The sequence below is a fragment of the Sminthopsis crassicaudata genome, chromosome 6 (genome assembly GCF_048593235.1).
Source record: "Sminthopsis crassicaudata isolate SCR6 chromosome 6, ASM4859323v1, whole genome shotgun sequence".
In the NCBI taxonomy this organism is placed as follows: Eukaryota; Metazoa; Chordata; class Mammalia; order Dasyuromorphia; family Dasyuridae; genus Sminthopsis; species Sminthopsis crassicaudata.
The window spans coordinates 184,394,398-184,411,873 of record NC_133622.1 but is presented as its reverse complement, the minus strand read 5'-3'; the positions used below and the strand labels follow the sequence as shown (position 1 = coordinate 184,411,873).

General features: G+C 40.2%; 1 protein-coding gene across 1 annotated transcript in view; it reads left to right on the top strand.

Moving 5' to 3' along the window:
* Positions 1-4,419: 4,419 nt before the first annotated feature.
* The window catches only part of LOC141546641 (peroxisomal acyl-coenzyme A oxidase 3-like), a 95,684-nt gene continuing 82,627 nt past the window's right edge, over positions 4,420-17,476 (top strand). The window contains exon 1 of the mRNA XM_074274610.1: positions 4,420-4,599. Within this exon, the coding sequence (XP_074130711.1) occupies positions 4,550-4,599 (50 nt within the window). The 5' untranslated portion in view covers positions 4,420-4,549. The remainder of the gene's footprint in view (positions 4,600-17,476) is intronic.

Here is a 17,476-nt window from a genome sequence, read left to right as displayed (position 1 = left end):
CCAGTAATAATAGTACTAGTTAGTGTTGGCAGTAGTAGTACCAGGAGTAGCAGTGCTGGTATTACTAGTAGTAGTACTAGTCAGTATTGGCAGTAGTAGTGCCAGGAGTAGCAGTGCTGGTATTAATGGTAATAGTAGTACTAGTCAGTGTTGACAGCAGTAGTACCAGGAGTAGCAGTGCTGAGTATTACTAGGAATAATAGTACTAGTTAGTGTTGGCAGTAGTAGTACCAGGAGTAGCAGTGCTGGTATTACTACTAGTAGTAGTACTAGTCAGTGTTGGCAGTAGTAGTACCAGGAGTAGCAGTGCTGGTATTACTAGTAGTAGTAGTACTAGTTAGTGTTGGCAGTAGTACTACCAGGAGTAGCAGTGCTGGTATTACTAGCAATAATAGTACTAGTTAGTGTTGGCAGTAGTAGTACCAGGAGTAGCAGTGCTGGTATTACTAGTAGTAGTAGTAGTACTAGTTAGTGTTGGCAGTAGTACTACCAGGAGTAGCAGTGCTGGTATTACTAGTAATAATAGTACTAGTTAGTGTTGGCAGTAGTAGTACTGGGAGTAGCAGTGCTGGTATTACTACTAGTAGTAGTACTAGTCAATGTTGGCAGCAGCAGTACCAGGAGTAGCAGTGCTGGTATTACTACTAGTAGTAGTACTAGTTAGTGTTGGCAGTAGTAGTACCAGGAGTAGCAGTGCTGGTATTAACTAGTAGTAGTACTAGTCAGTGTTGGCAGTAGTAGTACCAGGAGTAGCAGTGCTGGTATTACTAGTAGTAGTAGTACTAGTTAGTGTTGGCAGTAGTAGTACCAGGAGTAGCAGTGCTGGTATTACTACTAGTAGTAGTACTAGTCAATGTTGGCAGCAGCAGTACCAGGAGTAGCAGTGCTGGTATTACTAGTAATAATAGTACTAGTTAGTGTTGGCAGTAGTAGTACCAGGAGTAGCAGTGCTGGTATTACTACTAGTAGTAGTACTAGTCAATGTTGGCAGCAGCAGTACCAGGAGTAGCAGTGCTGGTATTACTATTAGTAGTAGTACTAGTTAGTGTTGGCAGTAGTAGTACCAGGAGTAGCAGTGCTGGTATTAACTAGTAGTAGTACTAGTCAGTGTTGGCAGTAGTAGTACCAGGAGTAGCAGTGCTGGTATTACTAGTAGTAGTAGTACTAGTCAGTGTTGGCAGCAGTAGTACCAGGAGTAACTGCTGGTATTATTACTAGTAGTAGTACTAGTTAGTGTTGGCAGCAGTAGTACCAGGAGTAGCAGTGCTGGTTTTACTAGTAATAATAGTACTAGTTAGTGTTGGCAGTAGTAGTACCAGGAGTAGCAGTGCTGGTATTACTAGTAGTAGTACTAGTCAGTATTGGCAGTAGTAGTGCCAGGAGTAGCAGTGCTGGTATTAATGGTAATAGTAGTACTAGTCAGTGTTGACAGCAGTAGTACCAGGAGTAGCTGTGCTGAGTATTACTAGGAATAATAGTACTAGTTAGTGTTGGCAGTAGCAGTACCAGGAGTAGCAGTGCTGGTATTACTACTAGCAGTAGTACTAGTCAGTGTTGGCAGTAGTGGTACCAGGAGTAGCAGTGCTGGTATTAACTAGTAGTAGTACTAGTCAGTGTTGGCAGTAGTAGTACCAGGAGTAGCAGTGCTGGTATTACTAGTAATAATAGTACTAGTCAGTGTTGACAGCAGTAGTACCAGGAGTAGCAGTGCTGAGTATTACTAGGAATAATAGTACTAGTTAGTGTTGGCAGTAGTAGTACCAGGAGTAGCAGTGCTGGTATTACTACTAGTAGTAGTACTAGTCAGTGTTGGCAGTAGTAGTACCAGGAGTAGCAGTGCTGGTATTACTAGTAGTAGTAGTACTAGTTAGTGTTGGCAGTAGTACTACCAGGAGTAGCAGTGCTGGTATTACTAGTAATAATAGTACTAGTTAGTGTTGGCAGTAGTAGTACTGGGAGTAGCAGTGCTGGTATTACTACTAGTAGTAGTACTAGTCAATGTTGGCAGCAGCAGTACCAGGAGTAGCAGTGCTGGTATTACTACTAGTAGTAGTACTAGTTAGTGTTGGCAGTAGTAGTACCAGGAGTAGCAGTGCTGGTATTAACTAGTAGTAGTACTAGTTAGTGTTGGCAGTAGTAGTACCAGGAGTAGCAGTGCTGGTATTACTAGTAATAATAGTACTAGTCAGTGTTGACAGCAGTAGTACCAGGAGTAGCGATACTCTTTACTAGTAGCACTACTACACAGCTAGTGATGTTAGGGGGAGAATAGTACTACAAGAACTATCACTACTAGTGGCAGTTGCAGGACCAGCGGAAGTAAAAGACTAGCCCGACACCTCTCCCTGGGCTCCCAGAAGGCCTCAATGCGGCTCATTCCACGGAGCCAGCACGCCCCTCCCCCCAGCACTTCGGAAGCGCCGTTACCTCGGACAACCACTTCCCTTCTCGGAGCTGGCCAAGGGAAGGCCCCGCTGGGCTTGGGGATGAGGGTTCTGAGCATCACTTCGGGCTCGGGCCTGGCCTCCGGCGGCTCTGCCTCCCCGGTCCCCCCGACAAAGCGCAGCACTTCCTCGTCCGGGGAGGCGAGGCTCCGGAAGAGATGCTCCAAAGGCGGATCCGAGGAAGGGGCTCGGGCCGCCTCGGGGGCCGCATCCCGGGCCAGGCCCACGCTCTCCTCAGGCTCCTGGGCCTGCCCCCGCGCCGGCCTCCCGGGGGGCCTCCAGCCTGGCGCCGCACAAGCGCTTGTTGACCACGTGCGGCCTCTCCACCCATACGGCCACGGCTGACCAGAACCCCGAGGGGAGCTGCGAGCAGCTGTCCGTGACCAACGCCTGCCCCAGCAAGCCCATCTTGGAGTCCAAACACCTCAACAGCAGGATCCGGCAGAGGAGAAGCTAGGGAAAGCCCGGCGCGTGAAGATGACGCAAAACGCCCGCACAGTCGCCTCCTAATGTGGACCTGAAGAGGAAAGACGCGGACTTTTTACGTCATACGGGAGCCGAGCCCTTCTGCGGTGTGTGCTTCTTTACGTCACTTCCGGCTGCTTTTCCCACCTCCAGCCTTGGCAAATTCTTCTCTTCATTCCATAGAGATCAATAACCTGAGTTTTTCGAGGGGATTTAAGATTCACGCCTCCAACAGTTTCACAGAATCTCTTCCCAGTCACCTGGGAGATCACTAACCAGTCCAATTCTCTCACCCATAAAATATCCTCTTTGTCATTTTCTGTGACAATTTTGCGCTAAATGCATCTTCAGCCATCAAGGATGGAATGGGAGGGGGCTCGCTGCGAACTCCCTAAATTTCCCCATACATTTTCTCTGCTTCCATATTGTGCTTTAAGTGAAACTCTTTATGTGATTTGCTTAGCCCTTGCCCAATCGGGCTTCCTAGAAAATGAGTTTTAGTTGGGACTTTGAGGAAGACAGGGAGGTTAATAAACAGAATGGAGAAGGGAGGGCCTTCCAGGGGTGAGGCACAGCTAAAAAAAACGCTAAGCAGATATGGGGGGAGGGGAGGAGCAGTCCCGTGTCATTAGAGTGTACATATTGTGGAGAAGACTGGAAAAGTAGGAGGGGGTTAGGTTAGGAAGGGCTTCGCACGCTATATGGAGAATCTGATCACGGATGCATTAGAGTTTGAGTGGGAGTGGCGTCGGATGTCATTACAGGGCCCGTGACTTACAAAAATCACATTAGTGACTGGAGGGAGGATGGACTGAAGTGGGGAGGGGCAGGAGCCAGGCAGAACCACTGGTAGGTTATCACAGTAGTCCAATATGAAGTGATGAGTGTCTGTACTAAGTGCGGCAGCATCGGGGAGGATCATGGACTGGAGATAATGCAAAGATGAAATTGACAGGGATTGGCAACTGCTTGGACATGAGGATGAGAGATAATGAGGAATCCACAGCTCTAGGCTGGGAGCCTTAGGGATTGACAGGATAATGTTACCCCCAAAGTACTAGGGAGTGGAGAGGGTTTGGAGTAACAATGAGTTCTGTTTTGGATATATTGAGTTTAAGATGTCTGTTGGGTTTAAGATATGTAGCGCTTGTCAGCCCTGTTCTCAGTCTCCTGACAAGAAAATATAAAATATATGTAAAAACGTTTTGCAAACATCAAAGCACTATATGCCTGCTAGCCCATTACTGTCTTGTTATTGTTGTCTCCAGGGAGAAAGAAAAAAGATTAAATTGTATCTATTTTTTTTTTTCTCTCCTTTTCTCTCTAAGCTGGAGGTGACTTGCTGGGAAATTGCTTCCTTAGTAAGGAATTCCTGGACCTTGGCAGTATCCAGAGCCTGCCCCAAACGTTTCCTAGGTGATCACTAGTTGCCTAATGATGACGTACGAGAGACTCGCCCCTAAGATTACAAGGCACGGTCTACCAGAACCGTGCCTTGAGGAGATGGAGGGAGCGCGTGGGGGCGGGATGAGGAACATAGCGGTTTTCTTTCCGCCCCGCCCCTTCTATTGGTCTTAAAGCCCAGGTACCTAGAAGGGCTTCCTAACCCTGATTCTCCTGGGGATCCGGACTCCTGTTGGATGTCCAGGAGAGCACGGGCGGCTCGGAGGCTGGATAGCAGCTGGAGCCGGTAAGAGGGGGAGCGCCCGGGCCTTTCCCCCTGCACAGCCGCATTCGTCCTTGTCCCTCCACCTCCTCGAGTCATCACCGCCCCTCTAGCCTCAGGTCTCCCGTGTCCCTCCGCTCCCCGTGCGTGTGTCCCGTGTCCCCGAACTTTTCCGCCTTAAGCCCCTGGTTCCCGCGGGATTTGTTTCCGTGTCTCCTTGTCCCACCCAGTTCTCACGTCTTCAGATCACCCCGGGCTGTCTGCCCCAGTCCCTGAGCTGCTGACTTCCTGCATCTGTGTCCCCCGCTTTCCTGTCTCTGCCCTGCTCCGCCTCCCTCTTGTGTTGGTGTCCCCGGGACCTTGCAGTCTGCCCCCGGGCCTGGAGCCGCTCGGGTCTGTGTCCCTGCTCTGCATCCTCTTTACTTTGCCCCTCCCCCCTCCCTGGGGTCTCGGTCCTGTGTCCCTGCCTTCCGTTCTCTCTTCTCCCCCTCTGTGTCCCTGTCACTGCCCGAGTGTCTCTTGGCCCCTCTCCATCCCTCTGCCTCACTTTGCGCAGACTTTGTATTTCTGTACCTTTATGTCCACGCTTCTTTGCCTCCCTGGTCCTCCCATCTCCATGGAATCCCCGTGCCCCATGTGCTTCTGAGACCGCAGGTCCCTGTATCATTCTGAGTTCTGACATTCCATTTCCCCCTTCCTTCTAAGGCTTCTCCTTTCCTGCCCCTAAATTCTCCTCTGCTTATTCCCGTTGTTATGCACTTGCCCTCTCTGAGTCTCAGTTTCCCCATTTCTAAAACGGGGAGGTTGAAGTAGATCAGGGATTCCTGCCCCCCTTTTTCATGGTCGTCTTTGGCAATCCGGGGAACTTAATAGAACCCTCAGAATAATGTTTTAAATATTTGAAGGGAATGCTACATTTCCTGTAGAAGTTACTAGCAAAAAAAGTGTATTTATTTTTATTTTCATTCAAGTTCAAAGGCACCCGAATCTATCCAGGAATGTGGTTCTGAGGCCCCTTCCAACTCAACTCTAAATGTTTCTTGGTTCTCCTGTGCTTTCTGTCCTATGTGTCCCTAACCCTTAGTGTTCTGATCCCTTTGTGTCTCTGTCCCATTTCTCCTGTGCTTTTCTGTCTGTTCTTATGTGACCCTTTGTCTCTCTTGTGCCCCAGATATCCTGTGTCTTTTGTGCTTTTCTGTTACTTTGGCCTTCCAGGCTTCCTATACTCGAGTCTCCATTTCTCTCTTCTTCTCCTGAGTTTTTCCTGTGGGTCTCTCCATAAAGAGACGGATCAGGAAGGTTGTAGAATGACAATTATTCAAGAGGCCTCTGACCAAATCTCAGCTTTAACTCTGTGATTTTGGGCAAGTCACTGTACTTCTCAATTTCCACCTCAGTAAAATGGAACTTTTAAACTTCATAAAGCAAGGGGGGAAATGCTTTGTAACGCTTAAATCACTATAGAAATATGAGCATCAGCATCATTAATGTCAAAAATAATTCTAGATCCCTACATCTTAGACAGCTGTAGGCTAGTTGTCCTTACTATTCCCTGGGATGCCTCATATTACCTGTTTTGCCTGGATAATCAGCTGCTAGAAGAGCATAGAATTACCAAAAGAGTTCAGTATTGGGTTTATATAATTACAGAGAATTGAAAGAGACCCAACAACTGGTATAGCTCTGTTTTACCAGTAAGGCATGAAAGTCCATCATGGCTATAAGAGGAGAAAGCATGAGAACAAATTACAACTGGCATCATTTTTTGAAGCTAGTCTACAAAAGAGATAAGAATAATAAAATAGTTCTGATAGTACTCTGGGGACTTGAATCCTCAGGTAGTCAAAAATTCTATAAGCTGAAAGTTGTCTGTGGAAATTGGAAATGTTTAAGGCAAAAGACAGACCCTGGAGATGTCACACTGAAGAATTTGGATAGAATTAAGATGCGGAACCGGCTGTCGGTGACCCACTTGGATTTGTAACTAATGTACTTGTATAACATTGTATAGTCTAAGCTATTTGTGTTGGTGTTGGTTTGCTAAATCATACATTTCATCAGAGTTTTAGGTCAAACCACATTGGACCCAAACTGTGTTTCTATTAGTTCCAGCACAAGGTTCTTTGCTCATAGTTGGGTTTTAAAAAACATTTTATTTTTTTCCCAATTACATGAATAGACAATTACTTTAAAAAAAAATAAACTTTTTGCTTTCCAAATTCTATCCTTCCCTTCCTCTGGATAAGGTAAACACACTGATATAGGTTAAACAATTGCAATTATGTAAAACATTTCTATATTAGTCATTTTGTGCAATGAATTTGAATAAGAAGGAGAAAGGAATAAAGAGGGAAGGAGGGAGGGAGAAAGGAAGGAAGGAAAAGGAAGGAGAGTGACATTTGTTCTGTACTCAGAAGACATTAGGTCTTTCTCTGCAGGCAGACAGCATTTTTCATCATGGATCCTTTGGGATAATCTTGGATCAATGTATTCCTGAGAATAACTAAGTCATCCCGTTGATCATCATATAACATTATTGTTTCTGTATACAATGGTTTCCTGATTCTGCTCACTTTACTCTGTATCAATTCATGTAAGTCTTTCCAGGTTTTTCTGAGATGTCCTGCTTGTCATTTCGTATAGCACAATATTCCCTTACAATCATATGCCATAACTTGTTTAGGCTTTCCCCAGCTGATGGGCATCCCCTTCATTTATAATTCTTAGCCACCACAAAAAGAGCTGCTATAAATAATTTTGTTCAAATACCTTCTTTTCCTCACAGTGGATTTTTGGTAAACAGATTTGTACTTTGTAACAGAATATGTCTTTTGTAACATTTGCACTACTTTACAAATTTGTATTTATATTATGCATGGATTACTATCTTCCATTCAGGTTGTCCAATACATCAGTATGAGGAAGGTAACTCTGGGTTCTTGAAACCTGAACCACCAGAATGCAAATCTAGTAGGTTTTTAACAAGAAGAAATGGAAGAGAGGATTCTGCAAGAAGGAGATGACCAGAGAAAAGACAAAGAGAAAAAAAAATACAGGGTTTGTTTGAATAATGCTAAGTAGTGTAACTTGAGTGTAGGAAATGTTTAGTAAAATGATGTTTTATGAAGTTGGAAAAATAGGAGGGTACATCACATGGACTATCTTGAATGCCAGATGAGTGAGCTTATCGTTTATTCATCTGGCATTAAATAGACAGTGAAAGTTTTGGGAAAAGAGAATGAATGGAATATTAAAAAGCTTTAGAATAAGAAAAAAAACAATGTAGCTGGTATAAGGTAAATTTTCAATTGGAAAAAATTCTTTGTATTTTATGTCTCTGACTAAAGATCTTATTATAATCAAAGTTTCATATTATAAGCACACATTTATATGTGACCAAAGAATAGAAATAATTCTTAAAAACACTGCAAACTAAAGTTGCAGGATACAAAATAAATCCACATAAATCCTCAACATTTTTATATACCACCAACAAAATGCAACAGCAAGAGATACAAAGAGAAATTCCATTTCAAACAAATGTTGAGAGTATAAAATATTTGGGAATCCATCTACCAAAGAATAGTCAGGAATTATATGAGAAAAATTACAAAACGCTTGCCACAAAAATAAAGTCAGATTTAAATAATTGGAAAGATATTCAGTGCAATTGGATAGGCCGAGCGAATATAATAAAGATGACAATACTCCCCAAACGAATCTATTTATTTAGTGCTATACCAATCAGACTCCCAAGAAACTAATGACCTAGAAAAAATAACAAAATTCATATGGAAGAATAAAAGGTCGATAATTGCAAGGGAACTAATGAAAAAAAAGTCAGATGAAGGTGGTCTAGGTATACCTGATCTAAAGCTATATTATATAGCAGCAGTCACCAAAACCATTTGGTATTGGCTAAGAAATAGACCAGTCTATCAGTGGAACAGATTGGATACAAAGGACAAAAAAGGGTACATCTATAGCAATCTAATCTTTGACAAATCCAAAGATACCAACATTAGGGATAAAAATTCATTATTTGAAAAAAACTGTTGGGAAAACTGGAAATTAGTATGTCAGAAATTAGATATGGACCCACACTTAACACCATATACCAAGATAAGATCAAAATTGGTCCATGATTTAGGCATAAAGAATGAGATCATAAATAGATTAGAGGAACAGAGAATAGTCTACCTCTCAGACCTGTGGAGGAGGAAGGAATTTATGACCAAAAGGGAACTAGAGATCATTATTGATCACAAAATAGATTTTGATTACATCAAACTAAAAAGTTTCTGTACAAACAATACTAATGCAAATAAGATTAGAATGGAAGTAACAAATTGGGAAAATATTTTTACAGTTAAAGGTTCTGATAAAGGTCTTATTTCCAAAATATAGAGAGAACTAACCCTAATTTATAAGAAATCTAACCATTCTCCAATTGTTAAATGGTCAAAGGATATGAACAGACAATTCTCAGATGATCATATTGAAATTATATCCACTCATATGAAAGAGTGTTCCAAATCACTAACTGATCAGAGAAATACAAATTAAGACAACTCTGAGATACCACTACACACCTGTCAAATTGGCCAAGATGACAGGAACAAATAATGATGAATGTTGGAGGGGATGTGGGAAAACTGGGTCAGTGATGCATTGTTGGTGGAGTTGTGAAAGAACCCAGCCATTCTGGAGAGCAATTTGGAACTATGCCCAAAAAGTTACCAAACTGTGCATACCCTTTGACCCAGCATTGCTGTTATTGGGCTTATATCCCAAAGAAATACTAAAGAGGGGAAAGGGACCTGTATGCGCCAAAATGTTTGTGGCAGATCTTTTCATAGTGGCTAGAAACTGGAAGATGAATGGATGTCCATCAATTGGAGAATGGTTGGTTATGGAATATTATTGCTCTGTAAGAAATGACCAGCAGGAGGAATACAGAGAGGCTTGGAGAGACTTACATCAACTGATGCTGAGTGAAATGAATAGAACCAGAAGATCGCTGTACACTTCAATGTTGTATGAAGATGTATTCTGCTGGAGGTGGATATATTCAACATGGAGAAGATCCAACTCACTTCCAGTTGATCAATGATGGACAGAAATAACTACACCCAGAGGAGGAACACTGGGAAGTGAATGTAAACTGTCAGAACTACTGTCTATCTACCCAGGTTACTTATACCTTTGGAATCTAATATTTAATGTGCAACAAGAAAATGGTATTTACACACATGTATTGTACCTAGGTCATATTGTAAACACATGTAACACATGTAAAATTTATAGGATTATCTGTCATCAGGGGGAGGGGGTGGAGGGAGGGAGGGGATAATTTGGAAAAATGAATACAAGTGATAATGTTATAAAAAAAATTACTCATGCATATATAATGTCAAAAAATTTTATAAATAAATACAATTTAAACAAAACAAAACAAAACAAAACAAAAAACATTGCAAACTACTAATTACCACATGGAATTTTGTATGAAATCACTAATAAGAGAAATGCAAATTAAAATAATCTTTGAGTTTCACTTCATTCATCTGATTGGCAAACATGATAAAAGAGAGTAATAGTCAACATCAAAGGGGCTTTGAAAATATAGACATAGTAATAAGCAATTGGTGGAGTGGAGTTGTGAATAAAATTTTGGAAAGCAGTTTGGAATTATGTGGCAAAAGTGACTAAAATGTCCATACCCTGGCCTCGAGACCCCATGGTTGGTAATATACTCCAAGAAAGCTTAAGGCAAAGAATAGGCTTCCACATACTGTAGAGTATTCATAACAGTAACTTCTTATGAAACTTTGTGAAGTTAAAAAAATGAAAGCAAAGCAGATGTCCAAGGATTGGGGAGTGTCTAAACAAATTGTAAAAAAAATTAATACAGTAGGATATTATTGCATGTTAAAACATGAGAAATATATGAGAAAAACAATGAAAATCTGATATGAGCTGATGAATTAAAGAGAACTAGGAAAACAAGATGCACGTTGCCTCTACAGTAATGTAATTAGGTTGATAATTATATGAATCAATCTTAACCCAGGAAAAGAATCTGAGGAAATATATCTTATTCCTTTCATTAAAAAGGTAATAGGAGGTAGAATGTTCTGTGAGTATATAATATTTCATATGCCGTTAGATCCTATTCATTGTTCTAAGGGAAAGTTCATAAGGTGATAAAGAAGAAGGTGTTTGTTTGGAAATGAATGGGGAATAAAAATAAAAGATATCAATTAAACTTATTAAAGAAAGAAGTGACTTGGTTTCTACTAAGCTGTCTACTAAGCAGCTGTCTAAAAAAAAAAAAAACTTATTAGAAGGGGGAATCTAAGAGCAGAGAAAAACCAATTAGACAGTTTTTGCCTATAGCTCTGTGAGAGACTTTAAATGGTAAAATGCATTTATTCTGAAATTAAAATAATGTGTCATCATCTCTCAGAAAGTGAGGGGCCAGCTAGGTGGCGCAATGGATAGAGCACCAGCCTTGAATTCAGGAGGACCTGAGTTCAAATCTGGTCTCAGACACTTAACACTTCCTGGCTGTGTGACCCTGGGCAAGTCATTTAACTCCAGCCTCAGAAAATAAAAAAAAAGAAAGAAAGTGAGTTAACAGGCTGCTCTGAATCATAGCAAAGAGCCAAGAAGTTAGACCAAAGAGTCTTTGAGAAGCTGATGTAGAAATAGCAACAATTTTCGAGGTTCCTTTCAAAAGAAAATCTAGAGATGGGTGGAGCCAAGATGGCGGAGAAGAAACACATGACTCTGTAAAGGTCCTCACTCCCTCACAACCAATTAGATAAATCAGCCTCAGAATAAGCCCAGGACTGATAGATACCACAAGGACTGGAAGCACGACTTACCAGCTGAAGAGAATCTGGAGTTTCAACAGGAAAGGTCAGTTCTCAGGGGAGGAATAAGAAAGACCAGCACAGACGGTGGGGTAGGGGCACACTGCGCCCATTGCGCTGGGAGGGGCTCTGGGATCAGAGAAGCCACTGAGATAAAGGAATCTGGCACAGGCTGTTAGCTCTTCTCTGCTAATTATTTAGCAATTCAGAAGAGAAAGCCAAAATATTTTAAAACTCAGATTAGATTCCCCACCCCCCCCACCCTGGGGGTGACTCGGCAGACTTGGCACCAGGGGGTGTGGCCTCAGCTACCTTCTGAGAATAGTTAAGAGACTGACAAGTGGGTGGATACGGCCCAAGGCAACACACACGGCCTAGCTTTCCCCGGATCCTGGAGGTGACTCAGCAGATCTCGGCACCAGGGGGTGTGGCCTCAGCTACCACCTGAGAATAGTTAAGAGATTGACAAGTGGGTGGATACGGCCCAAGGCAACACACACTGCCTAGTTTAGCTGGAGGGAGTGGAACTCAGCTCCAGGAAGTCCCAGAGAAGCGGAACCTTTGAACTAGGGACCGCGGTTTCTGGCAGACACTTCCAGTTTTAGCACAGGGGCTTCTCACGTCACCTGCTGCAGACATCCACTCCCCACCCGGACACATAGGCTGGGCTTCGTGCTGTCTTCACTATTCTACGCCCTCGAAGCACAGTAGTGCTAATCACCTCTGAGGCACTTCCAGGGAGGGGGTGGGGAACTCTCTCCCAGAGCTCTATCTTAGCTCAGGCGCAGGAGCCGCTGCATCCATCCGGTCTGGGAGGAAGCTGGTAAAGAAGTAAATAAATAATTTCCTACCCCAGGGACAGACCCCAAAAGATTTTTTAAATATAAGCAAAAAAGCTAGAAAAACTATAGACTCCTTCTATACAGAGAAAGAGCGGGTATCCAACCCCGAGGAAGTTAACAGCAGAGAGTCAGCAGATAACAACCCAAAGGGGAACGATCCCTGCCCCCCATCACATAATTCTCTCCTAGAAGAAACTCTTAAAAAATTAAGGGAGATTGAAGAAAAATGGGGAAAGGAAAGGGAAGCTATGATAGAGAATAACAACGTCCTGAAATTGGAGTTGGAAAAAATAAAGAATTCACAGGAGATGCAGGGAAACAAAATTTATGAATTAGAAAAGGTTAAAAAAACACAGGAAAGTAGGATTTCTGAATTGGAAAAGATAAAAAAGTCTCAAGAAAATAGAATTTCTGAATTGGAAAAAGAAAATAATTCTCAAAAAAAAATTAGGGAAATGGAAAAAAATTCAATAGAGCAAAATAATTCATTTAAAAACGAAATTGGGCATTTACAAAAAGAACTAAAAACTGTGAAAGAAGAAAATAACTCCTTAAAAGTCAGGATGGAACAAATAGAAATGAATGATTCACAGAGAACCCAAGAATCAGTCAAACAAAGCAAAAAAAAAAAAAATGAGAAGCTGGAGAAAACGTCAAATACTTACTGGGAAAATCTATAGACCTGGAAAATAGATCTAGGAGAGATAATCTGCGGATTATTGGACTTCCAGAAAACTATGACCAAAAAAAGAGCCTAGATTCTATTTTACAGGAAATTATCAAAGAGAACTGTCAAGATAATAGAAACAGAAGGGAAAGTAGATGTGGAAAGAATTCATCGAACTCCTTCTGAAATAGACCCTAAAAAAAGAACACCACGGAATATAGTGGCTAAGCTGCAGAATTACCACACAAAGGAGAAAATCCTGCAAGCAGCTAGAAAAAAACAATTTAAATACCAAGGTGCCACAATAAGGGTCACCCAAGATCTGGCTGCCTCCACATTAAAAGATAGAAGGGCCTGGAACCTGATATTCCATAAGGCAAAAGATCAAGGACTGCAACCAAGAATGAACTACCCAACTAAGTTTAGCATCTTTTTCCATGGAAGAAGATGGTCATTCAATGAAACAGAGGAATTCTATATGTTTCTAAGAAAAAAACCAGACTTAAACAAAAAATTTGATCTACATCCACAAGACTGAAGAGAAACAGAAAAAGGTACACAGAACCCTTGAGAACTGTAACTCTGTTGTGGGTATATAAAAAATACTCAGGGATAATTTGATTTTACTGATATAAAAGAAAAAAAGGGGGGTGTAGTAAAGGGAAGGAGGTCGGTTCAGAAAAAGGGGAAGGAATGATAAAAAGAGGGAAACTACATCCCAGGAAGAGGCATAGAAAATACACCATATCTGAGGGAACTTAGTGAGGGGGAGAATCATTGTGTGAATCTTATTCTCATCAGGAGAAGCTCAAAGAGTAAATAATTAACATATTTGTTTTTCAGAGAATTTTCTCTCACCTCATTAAAAGGGGGGAGAGGAAAAGGGAAAAGGAAAAGGAGAATAAGTGAAGGGACTTGGAGGGAGGGGGGAGGGATCCTAAAAAAAAAAAAAAAAAAAAGAGGGAAGGTTGCGCATCACAAGGGGGGTCTGTAAATTAAATATCGGGGAGGGGGATCAGGGGGGTCAAGGGAAAAAAGCATAATCTGGGGATAATACGATGGCAGGAAATACAGAATTAGTAATTTTAACTGTAAATGTAAATGGGATGAACGATCCCATCAAACGGAGACAGATAGCAGATTGGATCAAAAAGCAGAACCCTACAATATGTTGTCTACAGGAAACACACTTAAAGCAGGGAGATACATACAGAGTAAAGGTAAAAGGTTGGAACAGAGCCTATTATGCTTCAGGTAAAGCCAAAAAAGCAGGGGTAGCTATCCTTATCTCAGATCAAGCAAAAGCAGAAGTAGATCTCGTTAAAAAAGATAAGGAAGGAAACTATATCCTGCTGAAAGGTAGCATAAATAATGAAGCCATATCAATACTAAACATATATGCACCAAGTGGTATAGCATCTAACTTTCTAAAGGAAAAGTTAAGAGAACTGCAAGAAGAAATAGACAGTAAAAGTATAATAGTGGGAGATCTCAACCTTGCACTCTCAGATTTAGACAAATCAAACCACAAAACAAACAAGAAAGAAATTAAAAAAGTAAATAGAACATTAGAAAAACTAGGTATGATAGACCTTTGGAGAAAACTGAATGGCAATAGGAAGGAATATACTTTCTTCTCAGCAGTTCATGGATCCTATACAAAAATAGACCATATATTAGGACATAAAGATCTCAAAATTAAATGTAGGAAGGCAGAAATAATAAATGCCTTCTTCTCAGATCACAATGCAATAAAAGCTACATTCAGTAAAAAGTTAGGGGTAAATAGACCAAAAAGTAATTGGAAACTGAATAATCTCATCTTAAAGAATGACTGGGTGAAAGAGCAAATTATAGAAACAATTAACAATTTCACCCAAGATAATGACAATGATGAGACATCATATCAAAATCTTTGGGATGCAGCTAAAGCAGTAATAAGGGGAAATTTTATATCTTTAGAGGCTTATTTGAAGAAAATAGAGAAAGAGAAGATTAATGAATTGGGTTTACAACTTAAAAGGCTAGAAAAAGACCAAATTATAAACCCCCAACCAAAAATTAAACTTGAAATACAAAAATTAAAAGGAGAAATCAATAATATTGAAAGTAAAAAAACTATTGAATTAATAAATAAAACCAAGAGTTGGTTTTATGAAAAAGCCAATAAAATAGATAAACCTTTGGTAAATTTGATCAAAAAAAAAAGAAAGAGGAAAATCAAATTGATAGTCTTACAAATGAAAAGGGGGATCTTTCCACCAATGAAGAGGAAATTAGAGAAATAATAAGGAGTTACTTTGCCCAACTTTATGCCAATAAATTTGATAACTTAAGTGAAATGGATGACTTCCTCCAAAAATATAGGCTCCCTAGATTAACAGAGGAGGAGATAAATTGCTTAAATAGTCCCATTAAAGAAAAAGAAATAGAACAAGCTATTAATCAACTCCCCAGGAAAAAATCCCCAGGGCCAGATGGATTCACATGTGAATTCTACCAAACATTTAAAGAACAATTAGCCCCAATGTTATATAAATTATTTGAAAAAATAGGGGATGAAGGAGTCCTACCAAACTCCTTTTATGACACAGACATGGTACTGATACCTAAACCAGGTAGATCGAAAACTGAGAAAGAAAATTATAGACCAATCTCCTTAATGAATATTGATGCTAAAATCTTAAATAAGATATTAGCAAAAAGACTTCAGAAAATCATCTCCAGGATAATACACTATGATCAAGTAGGATTTATTCCAGGAATGCAGGGCTGGTTCAATATTAGGAAAACTATTAATATAATTGACCATATTAATAATCAAATTAATAAGAACCATATGATCATCTTAATAGATGCAGAAAAAGCATTTGACAAAATCCAACATCCATTCCTACTAAAAACTCTTGAGAGTATAGGAATAAATGGACTATTCCTTAGAATAATCAGGAGCATATATTTAAGACCTTCAGTAAGCATAATATGCAATAGAAATAAACTGCAACCTTTCCCAGTAAGATCAGGAGTGAAACAAGGTTGCCCACTATCACCATTACTATTCAATATAGTACTAGAAACGCTAGCCTCGGCAATAAGAGCCGAGAAAGAGATTCAAGGAATTAGAGTAGGAAATGAGGAAATCAAACTATCACTCTTTGCAGATGACATGATGGTATACTTAGAGAACCCCAAAGACTCTGCTAAAAAGCTACTAGAAATAATTCAAAATTTCAGCAAAGTGGCAGGATACAAAATAAATCCACATAAATCCTCGGCATTTTTATATATCACTAACAAAATGCAACAGCAAGAGATACAAAGAGAAATTCCATTCCAAACAAATGTTGAGAGTATAAAGTATTTGGGAATCCATCTACCAAAGAAAAGTCAGGAATTATATGAGAAAAATTACAAAACACTTGCCACAAAAATAAAATCAGATTTAAATAATTGGAAAGACATTCAGTGCTCTTGGATAGGCCGAGCGAATATAATAAAGATGACAATACTCCCCAAACTAATCTATTTATTTAGTGCTATACCAATCAGACTCCCAAGAAACTATTTCAATGACCTAGAAAAAATAACAACAAAATTCATATGGAAGAATAAAAGGTCGAGAATTGCAAGGGAACTAATGAAAAAAAAAACTCAGAGGAAGGTGGTCTAAGTGTACCTGATCTAAAGCTATATTATATAGCAGCAGTCACCAAAACCATTTGGTATTGGCTAAGAAATAGACCGGTAGATCAGTGGAATAGATTAGATACAAAGGACAAAAAAGGATACATATATAGCAACCTAATCTTTAACAAACCCAAAGATACCAACATTAGGGATAAAAATTCATTATTCGGAAAAAACTGTTGGGAAAACTGGAAATTAGTGTGGCAGAAATTAGATATGGATCCACACTTAACACCATATACCAAGATAAGATCAAAATGGGTCCATGATTTAGGCATAAAGAGGGAGATAATAAATAGATTAGAGGAACAGAGGATAATCTACCTCTCAGACTTGTGGAGGAGGAAGGAATTTATGACCAGAGGAGAACTAGAGATCATTATTGATCACAAAATAGAAGATTTTGATTACATCAAACTAAAAAGTTTCTGTACAAATAATACTAATGCAAACAAGATTAGAAGGGAAGTAACAAATTGGGAAAATATTTTTAAAAACAAAGGTTCTGACAAAGGTCTCATTTCCAAAATATATAGAGAACTGACCCTAATTTATAAGAAACCGTACCATTCTCCAATTGATAAATGGTCAAAGGATATGAACAGACAATTCTCAGAGGAAGAAATTGAAACTATTTCCACTCACATGAAAGAGTGTTCCAAATCACTACTGATCAGAGAAATGCAAATTAAGACCACTCTGAGATACCACTACACACCTGTCAGATTGGCTAAGATGACAGGAACAAATAATGATGAATGTTGGAGGGGATGTGGGGAAACTGGGACACTAATACATTGCTGGTGGAGTTGCGAAAGAATCCAGCC